Source organism: Sceloporus occidentalis, unplaced genomic scaffold, assembly GCF_023333645.1.
Source record: "Sceloporus occidentalis isolate IW3139 unplaced genomic scaffold, rSceOcc1.0.p SCAF_110, whole genome shotgun sequence".
Lineage (NCBI taxonomy): Eukaryota > Metazoa > Chordata > Lepidosauria > Squamata > Phrynosomatidae > Sceloporus > Sceloporus occidentalis.
Window position 1 is genome coordinate 790,501 of NW_028317090.1, and position 26,109 is coordinate 816,609.

The following is a 26,109-nucleotide window of genomic DNA, read 5'->3' on the forward strand; positions in this document are numbered from 1 at the left end:
GTTACACGTTATGCCACCTATATGTGAATGGGGTATTGTCCCCCTTTTCGCATCTTGTTTCCACGCACGACATTCCACGGCATGATTTTTTTAAATATCTCCAAATCCGCCATCTGCTCGGCTCGCTGCCCCTTTCCCGTGTGTCACTCCTCCCCGTTCCTCCACCAACTGTTTTCCCTACGTGAGTCGGCACCCAGGTACCCAGGGGCAATTTCCATATGGTACTCCCTATTACTTGCCCGCTTCTCCGCCCGTAAACTGCCTCATATGCTTGCCTGGGAAAGGGAGCTGCACACGGAGATTCCCTTGGAGTCCTGGTTGGAGGCAGAGGAGGCGATGCGAAGAAGAAGCTCAGCTGTCGCTGGTATCTCACCCCGGTTCGTCTCTCACACATGTGGACTAATCTATCTAGACTCTGCTGGAGGGGTTGTGGGCACACGGGCTCCATGCTTCACATATGGTGGAGCTGTCCAGTACTGAAGCCGATTTGGAGGGAAAAATTCGCTCTGTTGCGCCGCATTTTTTATTGCCCTTTTGAATATCTTCTGGAATTTGCCCTGATCCATATGTTCCCCGACTCCATTCCACACCCAACTCGCAAACTCCTCATACACATTCTCTTAGCCACTAAATTGTGCATTGCCAGACGATAGAAAGAGCCTCTCCCTCCTGCCCCCGCTGATATTGTCTCTACTATTGAGATGCACAGAATCTTGGAGAAAATGTCCCACGATTCTTCCTGCACCACACATTCCTACATGAAAACCTGGACCCCCTGGCTTTCCAGCCAGGTCCTCTCTGAATGCTGCTGACCCTATGACTCGCGTCTCTCTCTAGACGAATTTATGCTAGGTCCAGGCCACACCCAACCAGTACTCCTTCCATGATGACCTAGGCTTCATTCCGCAATGGTCCCTTCATGTTTTTCCTGCCTACGGGTCCTCCCTCGGTCCTACCTGGCTAAATACCACGCGGACATGGCTTCCTGAAACATCGCTAACATGTTCATTTACTTTTGTTTTGCTTTTGTGACCATTTGTTCTGTTTATCCAAAACTCCAAAAATTGTATACATTGTACATTATGCTACATTTGCTCTCACTGTATTTAAGTTAAAGAAACAAAAACGCAAAATTTGTCGTCGGTCCTGTCCCGCCTGTTCGAGTACTCCGCGCTGTGGGCTGTTTTCACCATCCCATTTTCTCCAAATTATCCTACTTTTACGGCCTCCTCGGAGTCTCCTGCCTGCCGTCAAATCGCTGTGTCGTGGTTTTCTGTCTTTTTGTTACGTCGCTCACATTACCATGGTACCGTCCTGCGTGACGGTTGTTACTTACCCACTGTGATCTGTTGGCATTTTTTCTGTATTGTACCAAGGTTCCTACGAATAAAAAACTTTTCAATCGAAATAAAGAGTCAGAATGAGAGAGAGAGAGAGAGAGAGAGAGAGAGAGAGAGAGTGTGACTGGATTAATGTGTGGATGCATTGTGTGAATGAGAGAGAATAAATGAATTAATTTGTGGATGAATTGTGTGAATTGAGAAAAGTAATGAATTTGTGAGAATGCATTAATGAATATGTGTAAATAGTTTGTGTGAAAAAGTGAAAGAATAAAGTATTGTGTGAAAGTGGATTAGTGAGTGACTGTAAAAGTGTTTGTATGAATCATAGGTGTATAATTGATTTGTCAAAAAGGCAAAGATGGTATAAGCAGGGTGTTTAAGCCTTGGGGACCAAGATGGCACAGGCAGGGTGTTTATGGGACAAAGATGCCGTACGCTCGGCTGTTTGGGGACAATGTTGACTCATGCTTGGCTGTTTGGGGACAAAGATGTCCTATGTGTGTGTAATTTGGGTGCTGCTCAGGTTCTATGTGGCCAATGTGGATGCCAGGGCTGGCTTTGGGGTGTGCAACCTGTTATCTATGCCTGTAATTTAGGGGGGTTTATATATACCTTTAATGCTGAGTTTTTATGTGACTTCCAGTTCATCTATACCTGCAATGCTGTGTTTGTGTGTTATTCTGTTAATCTTTATCTACTATGCTATGTTTCCATACATTATTTATGTTTACTTGCAAATACAGGATTATTCAGTTGATCGATACCTGGAGTGCTGTTGCCATGTGTTGTTTATTTGATCTATACCTTCAGTGCTGAGTTTACATGTGATTTCCAGTTGATCTATACCTGCAATCAGTGGCGACTCTAGAAACAATATATAGGGGGGGCACATAAGATACCACAGTCAAAACTGGGGGGCATTAATAATTTCCACCATTAAATCATACCATTAAAACATATTATATATATATATATATATATATATATATATATATATATATATATATATATATATAATATTCCCAAAAGTAATGTGCTATGGAATGATACTTTTGTTATTGGACTAACATAATACTTCAACATGGGAAGCCTGAAGCCACAATTTAGTGTGACTAATCCTTGAAATAAATAATAGAGTAAATAACACAATACCTTAACTTTTCCACTAAATGATTTCTGGGCCTTGAAAGTTTTGTCCCCTGAAGTCACTACAAATTCAGGAGGGCGTTTTATCTCTGGATAAGTAAAAATTAAATAGTTCCTACTGTGAATTAAGTGCCAGGAAACAGATGACCAAACACACACACTAGGACAGGCTCTGCCATACCGCCACCTAGATACACATACACACCAGGACAGGCTCTACCATACTGATACCCAGACACACACACCAGGACAGGCTCTGCCACACGGACACCCAAACACACACACCAGGACAGGCTCGGCCACACCAACATCCAGACACATGCACCAGAAAAGGCTCTGCCACACCAACATCCAAACACACACACACACACACACCAGGACAGGCTCTGCTACACCAACATCCAGACACACACACACCAGGACAGGCTCTGCCACAATCACACCCAAACACACACCTGGACAGGCTCTACCACACCAACACCCAGACACACACACCAGGACAGGCTCTGCCACACTGACACCCAGACACATACACACACCAGGACGGGCTCTGCCACACCGACACCCAAACACACACACCAGGACAAGCTCTGCCACACCAACACCCAAACACACACACACCAGGACAGGCTCTGCTACACTGATAACCAAAATACACCACCAGCAGGACACAATCTATGACACAGACATCTACACCAGGATGGAATTTTCACACTGCATTGTTGTTGATACCCCTCTTAGTGTTTTTGCCCCTAGTGTATTGATGCCTCAGCCAGCACCCTTTTTAGTATAGATTAATGTGGTGCACCCACACCCTTGTATGATCTCCTCTAGCCAGCACTATTTGTATTAATGCCCCCAGTGAGCCCCTCCCTTTATTATTGATTTATGTGATGGCCCCATCACATATATATATTCGTTAGACATGCATTTTTAACTACATAATAAGTACTTATCACTTGAAATTTAAATATGATTTCAAAATAACAGCTGAACTGGCAGTTTCTTTAATATATTATTTATTATATATATTAATATTAGCCCCTGCCACCGATATATATATATTAGACCCTGCGGCCTATAGCAGGTATAGATCAACACATTAACATACAAGCCCAGCTTTGCATTGTATAGATCAATTGAAATTCACATGTGAACTCAGCATTGAGGGTATAGATCAAATAAACAGAATCAGACATACACATCCTGCAGGTATACAATTATAATGTATGGAAACATAGCATTGCAGGTATAGATCAACTGCAAATCACATGTAAACTCAGCACTGAGGGTATAGATCAAATAAATACATGGAAACAGCACTGCAGGTAATGATCAACTAAATATGACATACAAACCCTGTATTTGCAGGTATACATAAATAATGTATGGAAACATAGCACAGCAGATATGGATCTATAGAATAACACAAAAACCCAGCTTTGTGGGTATAAATTAATTGGAATTCACATAGAAACATGGCATTAAAGGTATAGATAAACTCCCACTTGGTATTTAGAGCTCACACAATAAAACACAACAAAACAATTACACACAGAAAGCTCAGCTGGACATAAGGCAATGGATTCAACATGGTTTTGTGTAAATAGCTTCATTCTACATTATCTTATTATTCACAATGGTTGCATGATTGAGTTATTGTATTTTTCCAGCATACCTGCAATACATATGGGAAACTGGGGGCAAAGGCAAACTCTGTCCCCTGTTTTCCATAGGCATCTTTGTCACTAAACATGGGACTATGGGAAGCTTTTTTGTGACAAAGATGCCTATGGGAAACTGGGGACATAGTTTTCCTTTCCCCCCAGTTTCCCATAGGCATCTTTGTCACTAAACATGGGACCATGGTAATCTATTTACTGACAAAGATACCTTTTTGTGACAAAGATGCCTATGGGAAACTGGGGACAGACTTTGCCTTTGCCCCCAGTTTCCCATAGGCATCTTTGTCACTAAACATGGGACTACGGGAAGCTATTTAGTGACAAAGATGCCTATGGGAAACTGGGGACAGAGTTTTCCTTTGCCCCCAGTTTCCCATAGGCATCTTTGTCAGTGAACATGGGACTATGGGAAGCTATTTAGTGACAAAGATGCATATGGGAAACTGGGGACAGAGTTTGCCTTTGCCCCCCAGTTTCCCATAGGCATCTTTGTCACTAAACATGGGACTATGGGAAGCTTTTTTGTGACAAAGATGCCTATGGGAAACTGGGGACATAGTCTTCCTTTCCCCCCAGTTTCCCATAGGCATCTTTGTCACTAAACATGGGACCATGGTAATCTATTTACTGACAAAGATACCTTTTTGTGACAAAGATGCCTATGGGAAACTGGGGACAGACTTTGCCTTTGCCCCCAGTTTCCCATAGGCATCTTTGTCACTAAACATGGGACTACGGGAAGCTATTTAGTGACAAAGATGCCTATGGGAAACTGGGGACAGTTTGCCTTTGCCCCCAGTTTCACATAGGCATCTTTGAAACTAAACATGGGACCATGGGGAGCTATTAAGTGACAAAGATGCCTATGGGAAACTGGGGACAGAGTTTTCCTTTGCCCCCAGTTTCCCATAGGCATCTTTGTCAGTGAACATGGGACTATGGGAAGCTATTTAGTGACAAAGATGCATATGGGAAACTGGGGACAGAGTTTGCCTTTGCCCCCAGTTTCCCATAGGCATCTTTGTCACTAAACATGGGACTATGGGAAGCTATTTAGTGACAAAGATGCCTATGGGAAACTGGGGACAGAGTTTCTCACCAGTTTCCCATAGCCATCTTTGTCCCAGCCTCCCACTGTCAACCATGCCCCCAGTTTGTCAACTTACCTGACTGAAGAGATGACACGCGCCCTAACAGTGCACTCTGCTGAGTTCCCGCTGCCAACTTTCTCCACCCACTTCACTTAACGGGGCTGGCAATTGCCCCCCCCTTGCCCCCCTGTAGCAACGCCACTGCCTGCAATGCTGGGTTTGTGTCTTCTGTTGATCTATACCTGCAATGCTATGTTTCCATACATTATTTATGTATACCTTCAAATACAGGGTTTTTATGTCTTATTCCGTTGCACGTGCTGTTTCCATGTGTTGTTTATTTGATCTATACCTGAACTACAGGGAGTAAGTAAAAGAGAGGTATGGTTTAGTGAATGAGGGGAGAAAGGACTCTGGGGATGATTATGGGGCAGAGGACCTCTCATTGTCACGGTGCAGTCAGAGGGAAGACTGTACCGACTCTCACATTCTTCCACTGATCTGCAGTCAGTGTGGCAAATATTTTTTTTTTGGTGTGGTAGCGGAGGGAGTGATTGCATGCTAGGGAGCGTAGAGCGGGGCAATGCTTGGGTAGGGTCCTTTTTTTCACTATAAAATATATTGGCAACAGGGTCTAATATTTATATATATGTATATATTGGCAGCAGGGGGTAATATATATATTGGCAGCAGGGGGTAATATTTATATATATTGGCAGCAGGGGGTAATATTTATATATATTGGCAGCAGGGGGTAATATTATATTATATATATATATATATATATATATATATATATATATATATATATATAGTAGTAGTAGCGTCTTTTCATGGCAGACCTAGAACAGAGATTCCTTGAAACACAGGACACCAAACCACATAAATATTACCGCTACATCGATGACATCTTCATCATTTGGACCGAAAGTGAGGAAAAACTGAAACAACTCCATGACTCTTAATTAATTCCACCCGTCAATCAAACTAAAAATGTAGTACTCCACAGAATCCGTAAACTTTCTGGACACTACAGTAAGATGTACCAATGGTATGACCCACACCTCTCTCTACAGAAAACCCACAGACAGATGAAGCTAACTCCACAAATCCAGCTTTCACCCCTCCCATACTAAGCGTGGGTATCATCTATAGCCAAGCAACCAGGTACCATCGAATATGCTCTGACCCCAATGACCACAACTTGCATCTAAACGACCTCTCTAAATCTATGAAACAGAAAGGCTACAAATCAAAAACTATCAACAAACAAATCAACTCTGCTCTCAAAGTTCCACAAACACACCTGCTACAATACAGAGAAAAAATAATCTCTACACGTGTACCACTTGTAGTCACCTATAACCCAGCGCTTGAAGAAATCCGGAAAGTCATTAAAGACCTATAGCCAATGCTAGCAGAAGATGAGACACTAAAAAACATCTTCCCTGACAACCCCCAAACTTGAAACAAAAATTAACCAGAAACTAGCCACTGACAGAATTAATAAAGAAAAAGGGACCATGCAAAAGGCCCCGCTGCAAACTGTGCCAACACATATGCACAGACAACATAGGCACCCACAACACCAAGACCTACAGTATTAAAGGATCATACACCTGCACATCTAGTAATGTAGTGTATAGGATATAATGCACTAAATGTGACCTAGGATGCTACATTGGAGAAACCAGCCAGCAACTAAATGGCAGAATGAACATGCACGGACATTCCATTAAACACCACAAGGAAAATTCCTATTGTACCCCTGTGGGACACCATTTCACCCAACATGACCATTCAATCAAGGACCTAAAAATTAAAGTGCTGAAAGGAGACTTCAGTAATACCAAATAAAGACAAACTTTTGAAGTCAGAACGATTCAACTATTCAACAGCAAGAATAGAGGACTCAATGCCGATTTTGGTTTCCTGTCCCACTACACAGGTTTTACATACCCCCCCCCCCCCGCTATACGTACACATACTTTTACAACATCTCACCCTTCCTTATCAGATCTGGGCAGTAAGCCCCCCTCCCCTCCCTTGCCACACAACACTGAATTCTATGTGTCGTTTTGCTCAGAAATGTTTTAGACTTGAGAAAGGGAGAACTCCCAAAAGCTTGTCAATCCATAATTCTGTTAGTCCAATATTATTATCACAAGAAACTTATTCCATCTGTTATATATATATATATATATATATATGAAGCCTGGATCCGGGTAAGATTCCACAATGGATAGTCTCCTATAGTCTGGCATTGACAATATATTGATTATATAGTCAGCATACAGTGGAAGCCTAGTAAGGATGGTGGAGTGGTTAACTCCTTCCCCACAGGGTCAGATTCACCCTTGCCTGTTATACACAACATATCTAGTTTCTGGATCTGGACATCTGTTAGATGGGTAATACACTACTTTATTTCTAAAATCTACAGATTCTTTGCTACAAGACCATCAGGTGGTTTAGTGGTAGTTTTCTCTCAGTCCCTGTGAGTTATATGCAATAATACAGAGACCACACTGTATGCAATGCAATTGATAGAGATGTAAGAGAGATCTCTCATTTGTGGCAACCCCCAGTTGACATGGAATTCCAACAAGCAAGACAACACTCACTGGACAATTTGCTCCAAAACAACAAGAATATGAAGGAGCAACAGTTGGGGTGTGTGACCAAGTTTAATACTGCCTCTGACGTAGTCTCCAAGCCCATAAGGAAGAATTGAAGGATCCTACAAAATGGCTCTTCTCTTCCAGTTATCTTCAAAACTCTACTATGTTACAAAAGGAACTGCAGTATATACTAGTTAAACCAGACTCCACTGTTACTGGAACACGGAATGCTTCTGGTGCCTAAAATGTCTAACATGCAGGCACATGACAACTACATTTTTGCATTCACACGCTAAGAAATATATTAATACTCTATTAAACACAGGATCACATGCCTCACTGTTCATGTCATATGTATGATTACCAGCCCTTGTGGTTTGGCATATGTGTGCAAAATAGACCTTTTGTTGAGGGAAAGAATTCTGGGCCACTGATCAGCCATCAGTGCAGGGTTGATGGCAGGGCCAAGGCCTCCGAGTGCCTATGCTTAGGTTTGTGGTTATTGACCACATTCCCACTCAGTTTGTGGAGGAGGGGGTCTGACCTAGAATGCTGCTACTGCAGAAAATGCTTTGGATAAGCACATCAGGGCCTTTACATGGGAACATCCCCTTGTCTTTTTTTTTATAGTATATATGATATTCTTGCGGTATTTTTCAGTAACATATTCACAATATTTCTGTTAATTTACATTGCTCTTTTTTTTTACTGATGGCTCATCCTTCATTACACTATGTATATTATTTTGCTGTGGTCTATGGGTAGTTCTTTATGTTGGTTACTAATAGACTTGGGCACCAGGGAGGTCTTCGTGTTTGTCTTCGGCAAAAAAAAAAATCTTCGTATTCCGCGAATATTCGCCTGTTCCTGTCTTCTCTCGGGCGAATATTCGTGGACATTCTTCGTGTTCGTTTTTTTTGGTTTTGTATAAGGGGTCACTGGTACGGACATTTAACTGACACAGCAGGGACACCACTGGTCTCTGTTGGACAAGTTGCTGCATTAGGATTTTAAAAGTCTGTATGAGCAACTCTATTGGTCGCCAGCAGGGGTGATTCTATATTATACTTTTCCTAATTCATTGTACTGATTATGCATATGTGCTATATTTACTTCTAATATAATCAGAAACACATACTGGGTACGTTTTTATGTCAGAACATGACTAGTGTACTAAAATACAATTTATTAATCTATGCTGCTTTATAACATCCCTTTATTTTTTTGTTGTAGGAGTTATATCATCAGTCATATGACTGTGTTTGTGTAATGTTTGCATCTATACCAGATTTCAAGGAATTTTATACAGAATCGGATGTCAATAAAGAAGGTTTGGAATGTCTGAGATTGCTAAATGAGATAATCGCAGACTTCGATGATGTAAGTAGGAGGTTATCCAAGAAAATATCCGTCTGCACTGTGTGCTTCAGTACCTTGTTCACAAATAATACAGTTTCAAAACCTGTTGTAGAGTTTTAGAAACAAGTTCCTGTTTTTAAGCTAAATTAACCAAGGTACAGTCACTTTTGTACACATATGCACCAAGCACTACCTAAGAGGCTTGTTACTCAAATAACGCTTGAATAAAATGTTAGCTATAATGTCTTTGCATTACTAAATATTTATATTTTGTCAGTTGGTATTACTCTGTGGCATCTTAGGAACCACAAAACATTTTTTTTTATTATTTACAAAATCTACACATAGGACATCTTAGGCATTGTTACTTTAGATGTCATTATTTTTAATTGTATGATAAAATTTACTATAAAACGCCCTGCACTTACCTGTGCGTTGCTCGCTGTGTGAGCAGCGTCTCTTGTTCCACCCAGGACAAGCAGAAAACCAGTGGAGTGATGTGACTTAACGTCACGTCACATGACTCCGCTCCCTTTCTGCTTTCCTGGGTGGTACAAGAGAACACAGAAGGGATGCAGCGGCTCCTGCAGAAGTCTGCGAGCGGCACAGAGTGATCTGCAGGTCAGGTAAGGGGTGAGGGGTGAGGGAGCTTGGATGAATGAGTATGCGTGATTGAGGGAATGAATGAGTTTCTGTCATTGAGTGAATGAATGAGTATCTATAAATGATTAGTATCTGTAAATTAGGAAATTAATATATGAATGAGTGAATGAATGTGAATAATAAATGAATTAATACGTGTGTGATTGCATGGCTGTGTAAGTGCCCCCCACTTACACAGCCATTGCACAGGGCGCCTGTTTGAGGATACCACAGGCGGGTTCTTTAGGGGCAAAGGTGGGAAGTCCTATGCTTCTATTCTCGGTGCTAGGCAGATCCTGTGAGTGAAATCTGGGTGTTAAGGGGAGGGGCATTAATTCACAAGAGGGTGCTGGCTGTGGGCATCACATAAATCAGTACTAAAGGGGGGAGCTGAGCGGTGGGATAAATATACAATGTGGGGCTAGCTGGGAGCAATACACAAGGGTGTGAGCGCATTAGGGTGACGGCATTGGCCATGTTTTACAGGACACATATAGCTTTTACATTCTGCTGACCAGCCCAGGTAAAATGCTGACCTGCAGTATGGGGGATGTATAGACTCATGGAAGAAACAAACTAGTCAGATATACATCCCCCATACTGCAGGGCAGCATTTTATCTATGCTGGCGGTATCAATACACAAGGGTAGCAATTGGGGCCATTACACAAAAGGGGGCAAAAACACTAAAAGGGGGGTCAATGACAAAGAAGTGTTGAAAATACTTTGTTTTATTATTGTTGTAGCTCATCTGGTGGGTGTCAGAGCCTGTCCTGGTGTGTGTGTCCGGGTGTCAGTGTGACAGGGCCTGTCCTGGTGTGTATGTTTTTGGGTGTCGGTGTGGCAGAGCCTGTCCTGGTGTGTGTGTTTGGTGTCAGTGTCACAGATCCTGTGCTGGTATGTGTGTATTTGGTGTGTCGGTGTGGCTTCAGGCTTCCCGTGTATGATGACTTTTTTTAGTGTACTGACATACTCCCAATCCCATCACATTACATCAACATGTGTCAGAGAATCAGGAAAAGATGGGCATGGATTGTGGGCTGATTCGGTGGCGCAATGGGCCACTTGACTAGACTTGCCCCCCAGGCCGTAGGCAGCCAGCCCTCCCCTGGGGCCAGACATGACCCTTGATGCAGATTTTGGGTGCAGAAAGCAAACTTCGATCACTTTCTGCACCTGTTTAAAGCAGTGATGGTCCTGGCACGTCAATTATGGCTGAATGTTTTTGCGTGACATGCCCGGACCATCAATTGTCATCAAGGGGTTAAAATAAAAATAAGATTGTATGGACATTTTTGGAAATAATTTCTGTGCTTTTGACTCAAAATTTCTCGGGTTTGTGTAATATAACAAGCTAAAATTCTCTTTTTAGCCTAACAGAGTTTATTCAGTATAGCTGTAGTTTTAATGTTCTATCCTTGCAAAGTTATATCATGCTTCAATGCAGTCACAAAGGAAAGCTGAAGCTGCTTCACCTTATTAGAGTCAAGTAGCAAAAGTGCAGTTACATAATGATGAGAAAGGAATAGGAAGAAGTGACTCATACAAATGTTAATTGAACATGTAGTAGGCAAAAGATCCCTTTCTCCAGATGTACAAAGCCCTCAGGGGTGGTTTAGAATTCATTCTGAGCTCTTCTGGTTGTCTGTTTCATGAGTTGCTTTTCCGTTGAAGATAATTGTCATTGCACAAGAATATGATTTTCTTGGGACATGTATTATGTTCTACCACATGGTTAATCAGAATACTAGATCTTATTAATAGCAAGGAAAGAACCCATCAAAGATATGTCACTAACTATTATGTAGCAAAGCATTACATAAGCAAGTTATGTATCAATTGGGACAACTAAAGTCAATGCAAGATGCAATGTGCAGTGCCCTCCACAAATATTGGCACCACTGGTAAATATAAGCAAAGACGGTTGTGAAGAATTGTCTTTATTGCTAAACCTTTTGAACTTTTCTTCAAGAAATACACAAAAATACTCTGCTGTCATGAATATTAAACAATTGCAAACACAACAAAGGTTTTTCCAAAAAACTTGTTAAATATATGTGTTGCACATTTATTGGCACTCTTCTAGTCAATATTTTGTCCTATCTCCCTTGGCCAAGATAGCAGCGTTATCTTACAATGAATCTTCTCTTATAATGCCTGATAAAGTTTGAGAATACATGGCAACAGATCTGAGACCATTCTTCCATACAGAATCTTTCCAGATCCTTCAAATTTTGAGGTCAATGCTGATGGACTCTCCTCTTCAGTTCACCCTACAAGTTTTCTATGGTGTTCAAGTAAGGGGACTAGGAAGGCCATGGTGGGATTTTGTGGTCAGTAAGCCATTTTTGTTGATTTTGATGTATGTTGTGGGTCATTCTGGAAGATCCAACCATGGCCCATTTTAAGCTTTCTGGCAGAGGAACTCAGGTATGCATTTAATAGCTGTTGATATTTGATAGAGTCCATGATGCCATGTATCCTAACAAAATGTCAAGGTCCCAGAAAAACAGCCTCAAAACATTAAAGAACCACCAGCATATTTAACTGTGGGCATGAGGGACTTTTCCATATAGTTACCTCTCTGCTTGTGTCAAACCCACCTCTGGTTTATTGCTAAAAAGCTCTATTTTTGGTTTTATGTAACCATGAACCCGATCCCATTTGAAGTTCCAGTAGTGTCTGGCAAACTAAAGATAGTTGAGTTTCTTTTTGAGTAAGAGTAGAGGTTTTTTTCTTGAAACCTTTCCAAACAACTTGGATAGATAGGTGATGTAGGATTGTAGTTTTGACCCCAAGATCCAACTAACTTCTGCAATTCTCCAACTGTGATCCTTGGAGATTTTTTGGCCACTCAAACTATCCTCTTCACAGTGTGTTGAGACAATATAGACACACGTCATCTTCCAGATTGATTCATAATATTTCCAGGGACGGTAGAAACGGGCATTAAATTTTTTTGCTGTTTTCTTATAGCCTCTTCCCATTTTGTGACGTTCAACGACCTTTTGCCGCACATCACAGCTATGTTTCTTGTTTTAACCTATTGTAATTAATGGGAATTTGGCCTATGTGTCCCCTAATATTTATACCCCTGTGAAAGTCATGGTCGAACAATTTCCTGTTCCTAGTCATCGAGGTGTACTAAAAAATGTAAAATATCAATGGGAATTTACTTCAAATATATTTTCTCATATGAATTCATAGGGGTGCCAATAATTGTGCCACACATATATTTAACATTTTATTTTTTGGTAAACCTGTGTTGTCTTTGCAATTGTTTGATATCCATGAAAGCAGAGTATTTCTGTGTATTCTTGGGTATTTTTTGTTGTTGAGGAAAAGATGAAAAGGGTAAATAATAAAGAACATTTTTCACAACCTTCTTTGCGCATATTTACCAAGGGTGCCAGTACTATCCACTTAGTGCTGATGGTGTATGGGAGTATACACTCCCACACAACCAGCAGCCATTTTAGGATCCAGTGCATATCGACATTGAATAGATTCATTTATTGTTTTTCCTGTCATTTTTATGCTATTTTTTAAGCACTGATTTTATTTCATTTTTGGATGGTCATCTCCCTGGTCCAAGGATGTGGACTTGAGGGAAATGATGACCATTAGTGGATAACTATTTTTTCTCATAGGTTACACTGGGTCAAAGAGTGTTTGGATGGACCTCATTTCAGTCTACATTATAGACTCAGAGTCCGGGTAGATAGGGCTGTTTTAAATGTAAGATTTTTATTATTAGTAGAATAGGATCATGGATAGATAAGTACTTATGGGAAACATAAAGGTAAGTGATAAAGCTATTATTAATAGGGTTTTTTTTAAGGTTTATGTATTACATGCTTTATAAGAAAATATAGGAACAATTGTAGGAGTTCCCCTTTAACTGCTTTCCATTTCTAGGTCTAAAATATTGTTTATGATTGATAAGATGAATATTTTAATTTGATGTACTTTTGACAATGTTTGTTTTATAGTTATTGTCTAAACCAAAATTCAGTGGTGTTGAAAAGATCAAGACTATAGGAAGCACTTACATGGCAGCTACAGGACTTAGTGCAACTCCAAATCAGGAATACAGTCAGGTATGTTATACTCTTATTGTTTGCATATCATATGAGATAAGATTAAGCTAATTGTTATTTACTCCAAAATAGGTTGTCATGTGTACCAAATGTTTGTTTACCAACAGCAAAAATACTTGTGTATAGGCTTAGGGACAAAATAAATATATAACATGTTTCTGTAATAAAATATCTAAATTTCAAGAAAGAATACTTCCATATATACTATATGGCCAAAAGTATGCAGATGCCTCCTAATTATTGCGTTTAGGTGTTTCAGAAACACTAACTGCTAACAGGTATATCAAATCAAGCAAGCATTGGCATGTCATCCCCATAGACATACTGGCAGTAGAATTTGTCGTAGAAGAGCTCCATCATGCTGTAATGCTACATCATGCAAATATATTTTAGACATACAAACATAAAGGCATGGTTTGATGAGTTTGGTGTGGAGGGGCTTGAGTGCCTACATTGGGACCTGGCCTTAACTACACTGAACACCTTTGGGATAAATTTGAATGCCGATTGCAAGCCAGTCCTGACTTCACAAATGCTCACTTGACTATACAGTAGAGAGTGGAGCCTCTTATAGTCACAAAGTGGGGCCGGAATGTTTCCATATTATTGCCCATGGTTTTGGAATGAGATGTCAACAAGCTCATATAGGTGTGATAGTCAGGCGTTCATATGGTTTTGGTCATACAATCACTCTAAACAACATGTGGTTTTATAGTTTCTAAGGATCAGGGCTCACAAAGGTATGAATGAGTGGTGGGGAAACCCAAGCACGATAATGTATCTCAAGAGATATATGGTTGAATAAATGCAGGCTCCATGTTAAGTATTGTACATCAAAGCAAACGAATTTGGATTCCCTTTACAAAGATTGAAAGTATTCTAAAAGCAAGCAGTTTAAAAGGAAAATGTTCCAGTGGTTACAAAGCTGTAGAGTTTTAGGGGCTCAAAAGTTTCTCCCTTTCAACTGTAAAGGGCCTTTAAGACCTATGGGATCCTGGGTACCTGCATAAACTACTTGTAACCACCTTTCAGAGGTTACAATTATACATAGGTGGTACTACAATTAAAGTAACTAAAGTAACTATGGACCCCATTTATCTGTTCAATGTTCCAACAAAGCGCAGCTATGGCCATCATGAACCCTCAGTACTGCAGGTTGCAAGAAACAGAGTCTGAGTGATGGAGGAAAGTAAAAATACTAAAAACCGTTAGGGGTTCCTGAGGACTGGGGTGGGTGGTCACTGATTTAAATTACATTAGGCCTGTACACTATATTATTACATTTGTTCAAATTATGTGTGAAATGAATCGCTAAACAGCATTTTATGCCTATTATGTATTTTTTCTATTTATATATTTCAGGAAACAGACAGACAGTACATGCACATAGGAACTATGGTGGAGTTTGCTTTTGCACTTGTTGCAAAACTTGATGTGATAAACAAACATTCATTCAATGACTTCATGCTTAGAGTGGGTATGTATCAATCAGACATTATGTATACCTCAAAATCACTTTGGCTATATTCCTGGTAAACATGTCTATTTCCTTTCGACAAAACACAGCAAAATATTAATTTCACAAATCATATTATAGAAATGATGCATAAGGATACCTAGAAACTTATAGAGTAGACATTCCCAGAGCCCTTCCCCCTCTGAAGAAGTGGCTTTATGAGGGGGGTGGGGCTAACTTTATATGATAGTCTCAAGGACTTGTTTAGTCATAATTAGGGCTGCAACTAAGGATTATTTTAATAATCGATTAGTTGGCCGATTATTTTTTCGATTAATCGGATAAAAAATGCAATTGTTTTTTTATTTAAAATAATGTAATAAAAAACTTACAATTTACGCTTTCATCTCTTTATCACAATGGCATTTCTCTATACACCTTATTTTACTGACATAATAATAATAATAATAATAATAATAATAATAATAAAAGCTACAAGAACCCAAACACAGTGTTTCTCAAACTAGGTTTTAATACAAAGTTATTAGTAAATATTAATTGATATGTTAACTATTTTTCATATTTAATAAAAATTATGAGAAAAAGCCTTGTTTATATTTTCTTTTATTTACCAAACTGCCCCCAGTTATGCACATCTGACCCCCAGCTTGCCACTCTGCCCCCAAATATGCCTTATACCTCCTATATGACAGAGATTCCACTGTGCCCCCTGATATGCCACTGTGCCCCCGATATGCCTAATACTCCTTATATGCCAGTGATATGCAACTGAGGCCCCTGATATACCTTTTACCCCCAGATATGTTTTATGCCCCCCTGATATGCGTTGCAGGGGATCTGGATTCTAGTGTAATAATTCGATCTCTGTTTGAGGTCGGATTATATAAGGAGAGGAGTTTTTCAGAGCATTTGCTCTGAAAACCCCTCTCTTTAATAATCGATAAAAATCGGTTTGATTAATCGATAATGAAAATCAGTGTCAACGATTTTTATTATCGATTATTATCAATTATTTGTTGCAGCCCTATAATAGAGGCAGGGCTAGCCCTAGATAGTGTTAAGTAATTTGAGAGTGGGAGGACAACTGGGAGAGGGGATGGATTCTCACTGCCCCAGAAAATAAAGACACTGGGTCAAACTTATAGCATTCATAGGTATGTGTATAAACAGTGTTAATAATTCAGGGTTTTCAGACTCATTTGTAACTAATGATCTTATGACATAAATCACTTAACTGTAGCTGAAATGGACAGCTTTGATTATTTTATTCACTATTAAATTAATTAACTCAGATCGTTTATATATTTTATTAGGTAGCCATATTATTTCTTAAAATGATTGTGTTGCTGTAATAAATGTAAAAAGTGGAGATTAGATGGTAATAAACATAGCACTGTATGATTGATGCTTTTGACAGCAGTTGGCATGCAATAATGTCAATGTGGTCATGTCTCTTTTTGGAGCAGAAAGTAGGTGTCACATTACTGTTAATATAGTTTTACATGAACTCTTACACTTACTTGTGCTTCTAGATTAGATACTATGTACATTCAGACTGTAAGCATTTGGGGTAGGTGACATTCTGCCTAATAGTACTTTCTATTTTTCTCTACTTCAAAAGCAAGCAAATCAGTACTACTGCAATTCATTGAAATTGGATTTTCTTTTATAGAATGAGATGCTTGCTTTGAAATTTATTTATTTGTAAATAAACAAAATTAAAATTTTTCCAGGTATCAACCATGGACCAGTCATAGCTGGAGTCATTGGAGCTCAAAAACCACAATATGACATCTGGGGTAATACTGTAAATGTTGCAAGCAGAATGGACAGCACAGGTGTTTTAGGTAAAATACAGGTATGGCATTGGCATGATTTTTGTTCAACAAAAACGTATAGTTATTTTTAGAGAAAATGGGTTATAGATGGGATGTTGGAGATTCCTTTGTAAGTTTAGCAGGTGACATGAATCTACAGTGGCAAGAAAAAGTAAAATATATGATCATCTAAGCTACAGTAATGAACAAACACAATCTGCTTTAAATAATTACACACAAATTACTCAATTGTTCTTGTCCACATTGAATGCCCCATTCAAGCATTCACTGGTTGTGGGTGGAAAAAAGTATGTGAACCCCTAGGCTAATCACTTCAACAAAAGCTAATTGGGAGTCAGGAGTTAGCAAACATGGAGTTCAGTCCTTGAAGTGGGATTGTAAATGTGTTTTAGAGCTATTTGTATTTAAAAAACCCTCAAACATTTTTAGTTTACTATTCTCAAGAAGTATCTGTTGATGTGAACCATTCCCCACAAAAAAGAAGTATTGATTTGCATAAAGCTGAAAAGGGTTACAAATTAATCTCAAAGAGCTTACATACCGTATTTGCTCGATTATAAGACGAGGTTTTTTCCAGAGCAAATGCTCTGAAAAATACCCCTCGTCTTATAATCGGGGTCGTCTTATAATCAGACCTCAACTAGGTCTGACTATGAGACTAAGATCCAGATCCCCTGCAGCGATGCAGGGGACCTGGATCCTCCTGTGTATGCCCCCCCCCCCAACTTACTGGTGCTTCTGAGTCCCCGGTGCTTAGTCCGGGCAGCATGTAGAGCTCTACTCGATTTGCGTAGAGCTCTACACTCTGCCCGGACTAAGCACCGGGGACTCAGATGCAGGGGACCTGGATCCTCCTGTGCTATGCCCCCCGCCCTCAATTTACCGGTGCTTCCGAGTCCCCGGTGCTTAGTCCGGGCAGCGGAAGTTGTGTACGCGAATCGCGTACAGTTCTACAAGCTGCCCGGACTAAGCACCGGGGACTCAGATGCAGGGGACCTGGATCATCCTGTGTTATGCCCCCCCCAACTTACCGGTGCTTCTGAGTCCCCGGTGCTTAGTCCGGGCAGCGTGTAGAGCTCTACGCGATTCAGCAGAAGTTGTCTACGCGAATCGCGTAGAGCTCTACACGCTGCCCGGACTAAGCACCGGGGACTCAGAAGCTCCAGTAAGTTTGGAGGAGGGAGGGGGAGGGAGTGGCATATAGGGGTATAAGGCATTTCTGGAGGCAGAGTGGCACATAGGGGGTCAAAAGGCATATCATGGGGCACAGTGGCATATAGAGGGTTAAAAGTTGTATCATATGGCAGTGGCATTTAGAGGGTTTAAAGGTATATCATGGGGCACAGTGGCATATATGGGGTATAAGACATTTCTGGGGCGGAGTGGCAAGCCTGGGGGCAGATGTGCATAACTGGGGGGAGGGGGCAGGTTGAAAAAAAAAAAAAAAAGGAAATAAAAACAAAATATTTTTCTCAATCGTAGCTTTTATTAACAAACAACTGTTCACATAGTTTACATGAATTAACATTTACTGGTAAAACTTTTTTTCCTATAGGGTCGTCTTATATTCAGGCTCTCTTTTTTCATAAATTAATCAGATTTTGGGGGGTCGTCTTATAATCAGGGTCGTCTTATAATCAAGCAAGTACAGTATTCTTCAGCCCACAGTTAGACAAATTGTTTATAAATGTAGACTATTTAGTACTGTGGCTACTCTTCCTAGAAGTGTGTGCCCATCCAATATGACCCCAAGGGCATAATGCAGAATGCTCAAAGAGGTAAAAAAAAAAAAAAGCCCTAGAACCCTAGAGTAACAGCTAAAGGCTTGAAGGAATCATTGGAACTGGTTAACCTCTTTCTTGAGTCTACCATATGCAAAACATTGGACAGGCATTGATTCAATGACAGGACACCACAGAGGAAATCGCTGCTCTCCAATTTAACATTGCTGTTCGTCTGAAGTTTGCCAACTTGACCCTCTACAAAGCTACTGGGAAAATGTTTTGTGGACTGGTGAAACTAAGGTTAAAACATCATCCCAATAATTAAGTATGGTGGAGGGAGCATGCTGCCACAGGGTCTGTACAGCTTGTCATCATCAAGGGGACAATGAATTACCAAGTTTATCGTGATGTCATAAAAGATAATGTCAGGGTGGCTGTCCACCAGCTAAAGCTCAGTAGAAGTTAGAGATGTTGTGAAACAACCTCAACAGAGCTGTTCACACCAGACATCCTAGGTTCGACCAGTAATTAAAGGATTTGCCTACTCTTTCCACCAGCACTGTGAATATTTAATGTGTGTGTTCGATAAAGTCATGAAAGATTATCATTGTTTGTGTGTTATTAGCTTAAGTGCATTATGTTTATCTATACTTGTGTAGATCAGATCACAAATTACGAACAATTAATGCAGAAAATCCAGGTAACTCCAAAGGGTTCACTTTTTCTTGCCACAGTATATGTACTTATTTTTTGATAAATACCCTTTTTGTTATGTTTACTGAATCTCCTTTGGAGTCTCATTGCGTAGTTTTCTATAAATGGATTTTAATCACTGAGAAAATGACTGCAGCCTCAGCTATTTATTACTGACCACATACAAGCTTTACATAACGTTGATACACACATTTAACTCAATACAATCATTGCAGGTAATTTGTCCTCAAATAAATTAAAACATTTTAACACTACAGCTTATTGCAACTTTTAACAAATAATCAGACAAACCCAATCAGATACCAGGACATTTTCTTGTACTCCATAAGACTTCAGGTTGTGTGAGTAATTATTTACTACTAAAATGCTGGAGTGCCGCTTGGAGATTTGGGTTTGATGTCCAGAGTTCTGAAATCAAATATACATGAAATCACCTGGTCTGTTCACAATTTAGTTACTGTTTCAGTAGAAGGCTTAGCCTTTAAGCATCGTCCGGAATGGACATTGAATGACAATCTAATAAAGGGAGATCAAGACATTGCATACATAGATGAAATTACTAGATTATATTTTAAAGAGAATGATGTAGATGAGATATCAGCACACACCTTATGGTGCGTGCATACAAAGCGGTAATTAGAGGACACTTTATAAACTTAGAGGCCCAAAGGAAAAAAGCTATGGAGTCTTCTCTCTCAGAACTGTATATCAACCTCCAATTATGGACAATAGAAAATAAAAAATCCCCTTCAGCATATCTGACAGAAAAGATTGAAGAAATAAAAAATAAGATCAATAATCTTTTGCTAGAGAAAGTAAATATAACATTGAATTCTTTAAAAATGAATAGGTATTATAAAGGGAATTGTCACGTTTCACCATGCGCTAGCTGGACTTGTTCAAACTTTCCATTTTCATTTCACGTTTCCTACCACTAGTGGCCGCCCTAGCCAATCAGGACATCTCAGACTGATTATCAGGTCCAGCTGCAGTGGCTTACCTGATCAAGTCAGCCTTGATAAACCTGCCCAGCCCTGCAGTCTGGGCCTTGACATTGAAGTTGGAGGACTACCTGTTTGGTTCCTGATTTGTTCCTGTACCTGCCTTGTTCAAGGACTACCTGTTTAGTTCCTGCCTTGTTCCAGTACTTGCCTTGTTCCAGTACCTGCCTTGTTCCAGTACCTGCCTTGTTCCAGTACCTGCCTTGTTCCAGTACCTGCCTTGTTCCAGTACCTGTCAGTACCTGCCTTGTTCCAGTACCTGCCTTGTTCCAGTACCTGCCTTGTTCCTGAGTTGCGGCCTGCGCCCCACTAAGTGGACTCCCAATAGGAGTACCCTGCATCGCGACTCCCAGGATGACTGCCCACTAGCGGACGACCCTGGTTGAGTGCCCTACAAGTGGGCAACCTGCCGTGTGCCCTGGAAGAGGGCTACAAGCCGTGTGCCCCGCAAGTGGGCTTATCTGCCATGTGCCTTGTTCCAGTACCTGCCTTGTTCCAGTACCTGCCTTGTTCCAGTACCTGCCTTGTTCCTGAGTTGCGGCCTGCGCCCCACTAAGTGGACTCCCAAGAGGAGTGCCCTGCATCGCGACTCCCAGGATGACTGCCCACTAGCGGACGACCCTGGTTGAGTGCCCTGCAAGTGGGCAACCTGCCGTGTGCCCTGCAAGTGGGCAACCTGCCGTGTGCCCCGGAAGAGGGCTTCAAGTCATGTGCCCCGCAAGTGGGCTTATCTGCCGTGGGCCCCGCAAGTGGGCTTATCTGCCGTGGGCCCCGCAAGTGGGCTTATCTGCCGTGGGCCCCGCAAGTGGGCTTATCTGCCGTGGGCCCCGCAAGTGGGCTTATCTGCCGTGGGCCCCGCAAGTGGGCTTATCTGCCGTGGGCCCCGCAAGTGGGCTTATCTGCCGTGGGCCCCGCAAGTGGGCTTATCTGCCGTGGGCCCCGCAAGTGGGCTTATCTGCCGTGGGCCCCGCAAGTGGGCTTATCTGCCGTGGGCCCCGTAAGAGGGCTTATCTGCCGTGGGCCCCGCAAGTGGGCTTATCTGCCGTGTGCCCCGTAAGAGGACTTATCTGCCGTGTGCCCCGCAAGTGGGCTTATCTGCCGTGTGCCCCGCAAGTGGGCTTATCTGCCGTGTGCCCCGCAAGTGGGCTTCCTGCCAAGTCGCGTGACTCTTTATATATATTGTTGTACCACCTCATTCAATACAACTCTTAATCCAGATCTGTTGTCTGTGGTTTATTCCTGCGCCTGTCTGTAACAACCCCAGACCATAATGCATCGTGGGGTACAGACAGAGCCCCTCGTATCCCCTGCACCTGGGCTCCTTATCAACCTGTGTCCTCGGTTCGTGACAGGAATAGAGCGGACAAATTGCTTACCAACTTACTAAAAAAAAAATAAAAGTGTAAAGAAACGAATTACAAGATTAGTCTATAAAGATAAGACTCTGTTGAACCCCAGAGCAATAGGACAAGCTTTTGATGTTTTATAGTATGTTATATAATATTCCGCAGAAATGTTCTGAATTGGAAATAAAATTTGCTACTAAGGCCTTCCCTAAACCTACAAAAGAAATGCTCAAGGAACTGAATAAACCTATAACAATTGATGAAGTTAAAAACAGAATAAAAACATTAAAAGTCAAAAAATCCCCTGGCCCGGATGGGTTTAACGCTAATTTTTACAAAATATTTATAAACCGAATATCTTATAATTTGACTACTGCCTTTAACGAGGTTATGAATACAGGGAATATTCCTAGTGAATTACTAAGAGGTAACATAATACCTATCTTGAAAACAGGGAAAAACCCTGAGGATATAGCTAGTTATAGGCCAATAACGTTATTGAATTTAGATCTCAAAATCTACACAGGTATTTTGGCCCAAAGATTAAAAAAGGTTCTTCCCTGTTTGATTCATAAAGATCAAGCAGGATTTGTTGCCGGTAGATCCTCTGTAAATCATATAAGAGTCCTTGCTGATTTACTGGAATATTCAGGGCGGAAGGGGGTTCCCCAGCTGACTCTGTCATTGGATGCAGAGAAGGCCTTTGACAGAGTCAGTTGGGGATATATGTCAGAAGCCCTACGGTCATTTGGCATTGGTGGGGATTTCCACCGAGCCATTATGGCCCTATATACAACCCCAATGGGTAGAGTAGTAGAACCGGGGATTGAGTCTTCTTGGTTCTTGTTAACTAATGGCACCCGACAGGGTTGCCCGCTCTCCCCCCTTTTATATATTATTTCTTTAGAACCCCTAACTAGGGAGATTAGATCTAGTCGACAAATTAAAGGTTGTGGGGAGGAGGAGATTCACAAAATAAAACTTTATGCGGATGACATCCTAATAACAGTACAAGATCCAGTAAGGTCAACAGAGGGCCTTATGGCAATAATTAACCAATATAGCCATTTGTCGAACTATAAATTAAATGCTTCAAAAACGCTTGCTCTACCTCTATGTTTTAAGAATACTCAAAAGATCCAGTTAGAAAAATTCGGTTTTTCTTGGGCTGAAGACTCAATAGAATATTTAGGTATAAAAATTTCAGTAGACCCTGCGGCTTGGTTGGAAATTAATTTACTACCAACTATAAAAGAAATGAACCAGTCATTTGAAAATTGGCAAAAATTATACATCTCATGGATGGGAAGACTAAATGCTGCCAAAACATATATATTACCAAAATGTATATATTTTTTTTAGATTAATACCTTTTTCAGTCCCTGATGCCTGGCTAGAATTAATACAACAAGCATTTATAAAATTTATTTGGGCCTCAAAAAAACCGAGGATGAATTCGCAATTACTAGCAAAAAAGTCACATGAGGGAGGGTTGGGCTTTCCAATTATTAAGGACTATGCTTTGGCTGCGCAACTCACACGTATATTAATGACTTTATTTGATAACGCACAACAAGAATCATGGTATGGACTAGAATTACTAGAATACTCCATTTAAAGATTTACAAACACTTTTTTGGCTGCCCCCAAAAAAAAGTCTTGAATATGTTAAGACTTGTAACAATTTAATTTTGGTACATTTATTAAGGGGGTGGACCCAGATAAAAAAGAAAATGGGATTGGAAGATAAAATTATTACGTCTTTACCATTGACCATAATGGAAAAGCTAGTTCAAGACATAACCCTGATATCATGGAAACAGGCTGGTATATTAAAGATCTCAGATTTGTATGAAGACCAGATCATTAAAAGTTTCCCGACACTACAAACACAATTTGCTCTATCTCCAGGGGAATGTTTTAAATACTTAAGGATTAAAACCTTTATTAAAAGGTATTAAAAGTATTTTAAAGGTATTACAAAAATATTAAAAATATTTGTTTTGATAACAAAAACAGTGCTACTCTTCTCTTTATAAAAATATTAAAATCTAATGAATATAATAAAATGACTACTAAATCTTTGGGTATAATTAACGCATATAAAAAAATTCCTCCCCCTCCAGCTTTAAAGAAATGGGAAAAAGATTTAAATTGTGTTATAGAACCAGAAGACTGGAATTATGCCCTGAAACATGTTCATTGTTTGAACCTTAATGAGCTACAGTTTAAATTGGTGAATAGATGGTATAGAGTTCCATCACTACTAGCAAAAATGTATCATAATGCTATACCAAATTGCTGGAGGTGTGGGGAATTAAAAGGTGATGAGCTACATATATGGTGGAATTGCACAGTTATTAAGAAATTCTGGAATTTTATATCTATTCGTTTGCAAATAATTTTTGGACAAAAATGGAGCCTGACTCCAGATCAGGCTTTGTTACACTTAAATCTCCCCAATACAAATAAAAACGATTTGAGATTTCTCCTCCATATATTAACAGCCGCAAAAACGGAAGTGGCAAGGAATTGGAAAAAGGCTGAAGGGATTATCTGGACTAAAGTGAAAGCGCAATTAATTTATCAATGCCAAATGGAGAGGGGAATTGCATGCTACCCAGTCTTTCACCGAGAAAAATATTCCTTCTGGAATGGCTGGGTAGATCAACTACAAAAGGGCAAACTAGACTAATATTATATAAACATAAGTAAGACATGAGAACTTAATAGGCAGAATAAACCCTGGTGATGCGGGGATCAATTAATGTATATTTGTGAATAATGTAAATGATCCAATTGAAATTTTAACTTTTGTCATATGTATGGATGGTTTCTGTTTGTTAAATTCGCTTGTTAAAACACAATCGAATTTTTGTACGTACATTTTTAAAAAGCAAATAAAGAATGGAAAAAAAAAAAAAAAAGCTGGAGTGCAAAACATGTCTGTTCAATTATTTTACCTCTTTAATTCTAGAATGCAAAACATCCATATATTAATCATCAAGAGCATCTGTAGAACCTTTATAACATATAATAGATGATGTGGGGGGCAATTTGACAACTGATGTGTATTGTGTATGATTGTAAAGCAAGCTCATATGGCCTGGATCTACTTTTTATGTGTCTTGTCAGGAACAGGTATGAGCCCTTAAACCGCTTGTGCTAGAGTGACAACATAAATTGCATTGGTCTTTTTACATTTGTGTCCATTGAATAAAAAGTATTAAAGGATAAACATTATATATAAATATAGAGTGAAAAGCAGAGCACAGACCTACCACTGGCTACCCACAGGTGGAATCAAACTAGCTGTCATTACAACCATTACTGCAGAATATACAGCTTATTAACAGTTTGTCATATACCTAAAAGCCACCAAACAGTGGGGATCTCAGTTTCATTGGTAGACTAGCAGTCGTGTAAGAATTGATGATATGTTAGATATATATATTATATTTAATGTGTGGTCTCTTTTTCATTTTGTCTAGGTTACAGAGGAAACATGTAATGTTTTATCAGCTCTGGGATATGTTTGCACTTGCAGAGGGATTATCAATGTTAAAGGAAAAGGAGAGTTGAAAACATATTTTGTACATACTGAAATGACAAGATCATTGTCACAAGGCAATGTGGCATCATGAGTGTTGGGAGATATTGAAAAAAACAACAATCCTCTTCAATGTCTGCTACAGTTGTCTGGCATTAAAACAGTATTTGTTTACACCACTATCACCTGCACCATATGGACGTGTTAACCAGTTGTGTCTCATAACCAGTGACACATTAGGATCACCCATTCTACATAACCTCCCTCATATTCTTTACGAGAGACTCTTAGGGCCAGTTTTGTACAAAATGTATCAAATGTTTAATTGTCATTGTCTTTTGTAAAGTTAACTAATTCATTAAAAGTTTATACTGTTTCATATTTATTTCAGTGTTTATAACCTAACTTTTAATAAACTGATTATTTTTCACAATGAGGATATGAGTTCTGGGGTTAGAATAATTGTGTTTTAT

The 26,109-nt window shown here is 40.0% G+C and overlaps 1 protein-coding gene across 1 annotated transcript in view; it reads left to right on the plus strand.

Moving 5' to 3' along the window:
* The window catches only part of LOC149283165 (adenylate cyclase type 2), a 354,857-nt gene extending 329,127 nt beyond the window's left edge, over positions 1 to 25,730 (plus strand). Inside the window, exons 21-25 of the mRNA XM_089497880.1 lie at positions 9,120 to 9,266; positions 13,879 to 13,986; positions 15,349 to 15,463; positions 17,197 to 17,321; positions 25,578 to 25,730. Of these exons, the coding sequence (XP_089354006.1) occupies positions 9,120 to 9,266; positions 13,879 to 13,986; positions 15,349 to 15,463; positions 17,197 to 17,321; positions 25,578 to 25,730 (648 nt within the window). The remainder of the gene's footprint in view (positions 1 to 9,119; positions 9,267 to 13,878; positions 13,987 to 15,348; positions 15,464 to 17,196; positions 17,322 to 25,577) is intronic.
* The last annotated feature ends 379 nt before the right edge of the window (positions 25,731 to 26,109 follow it).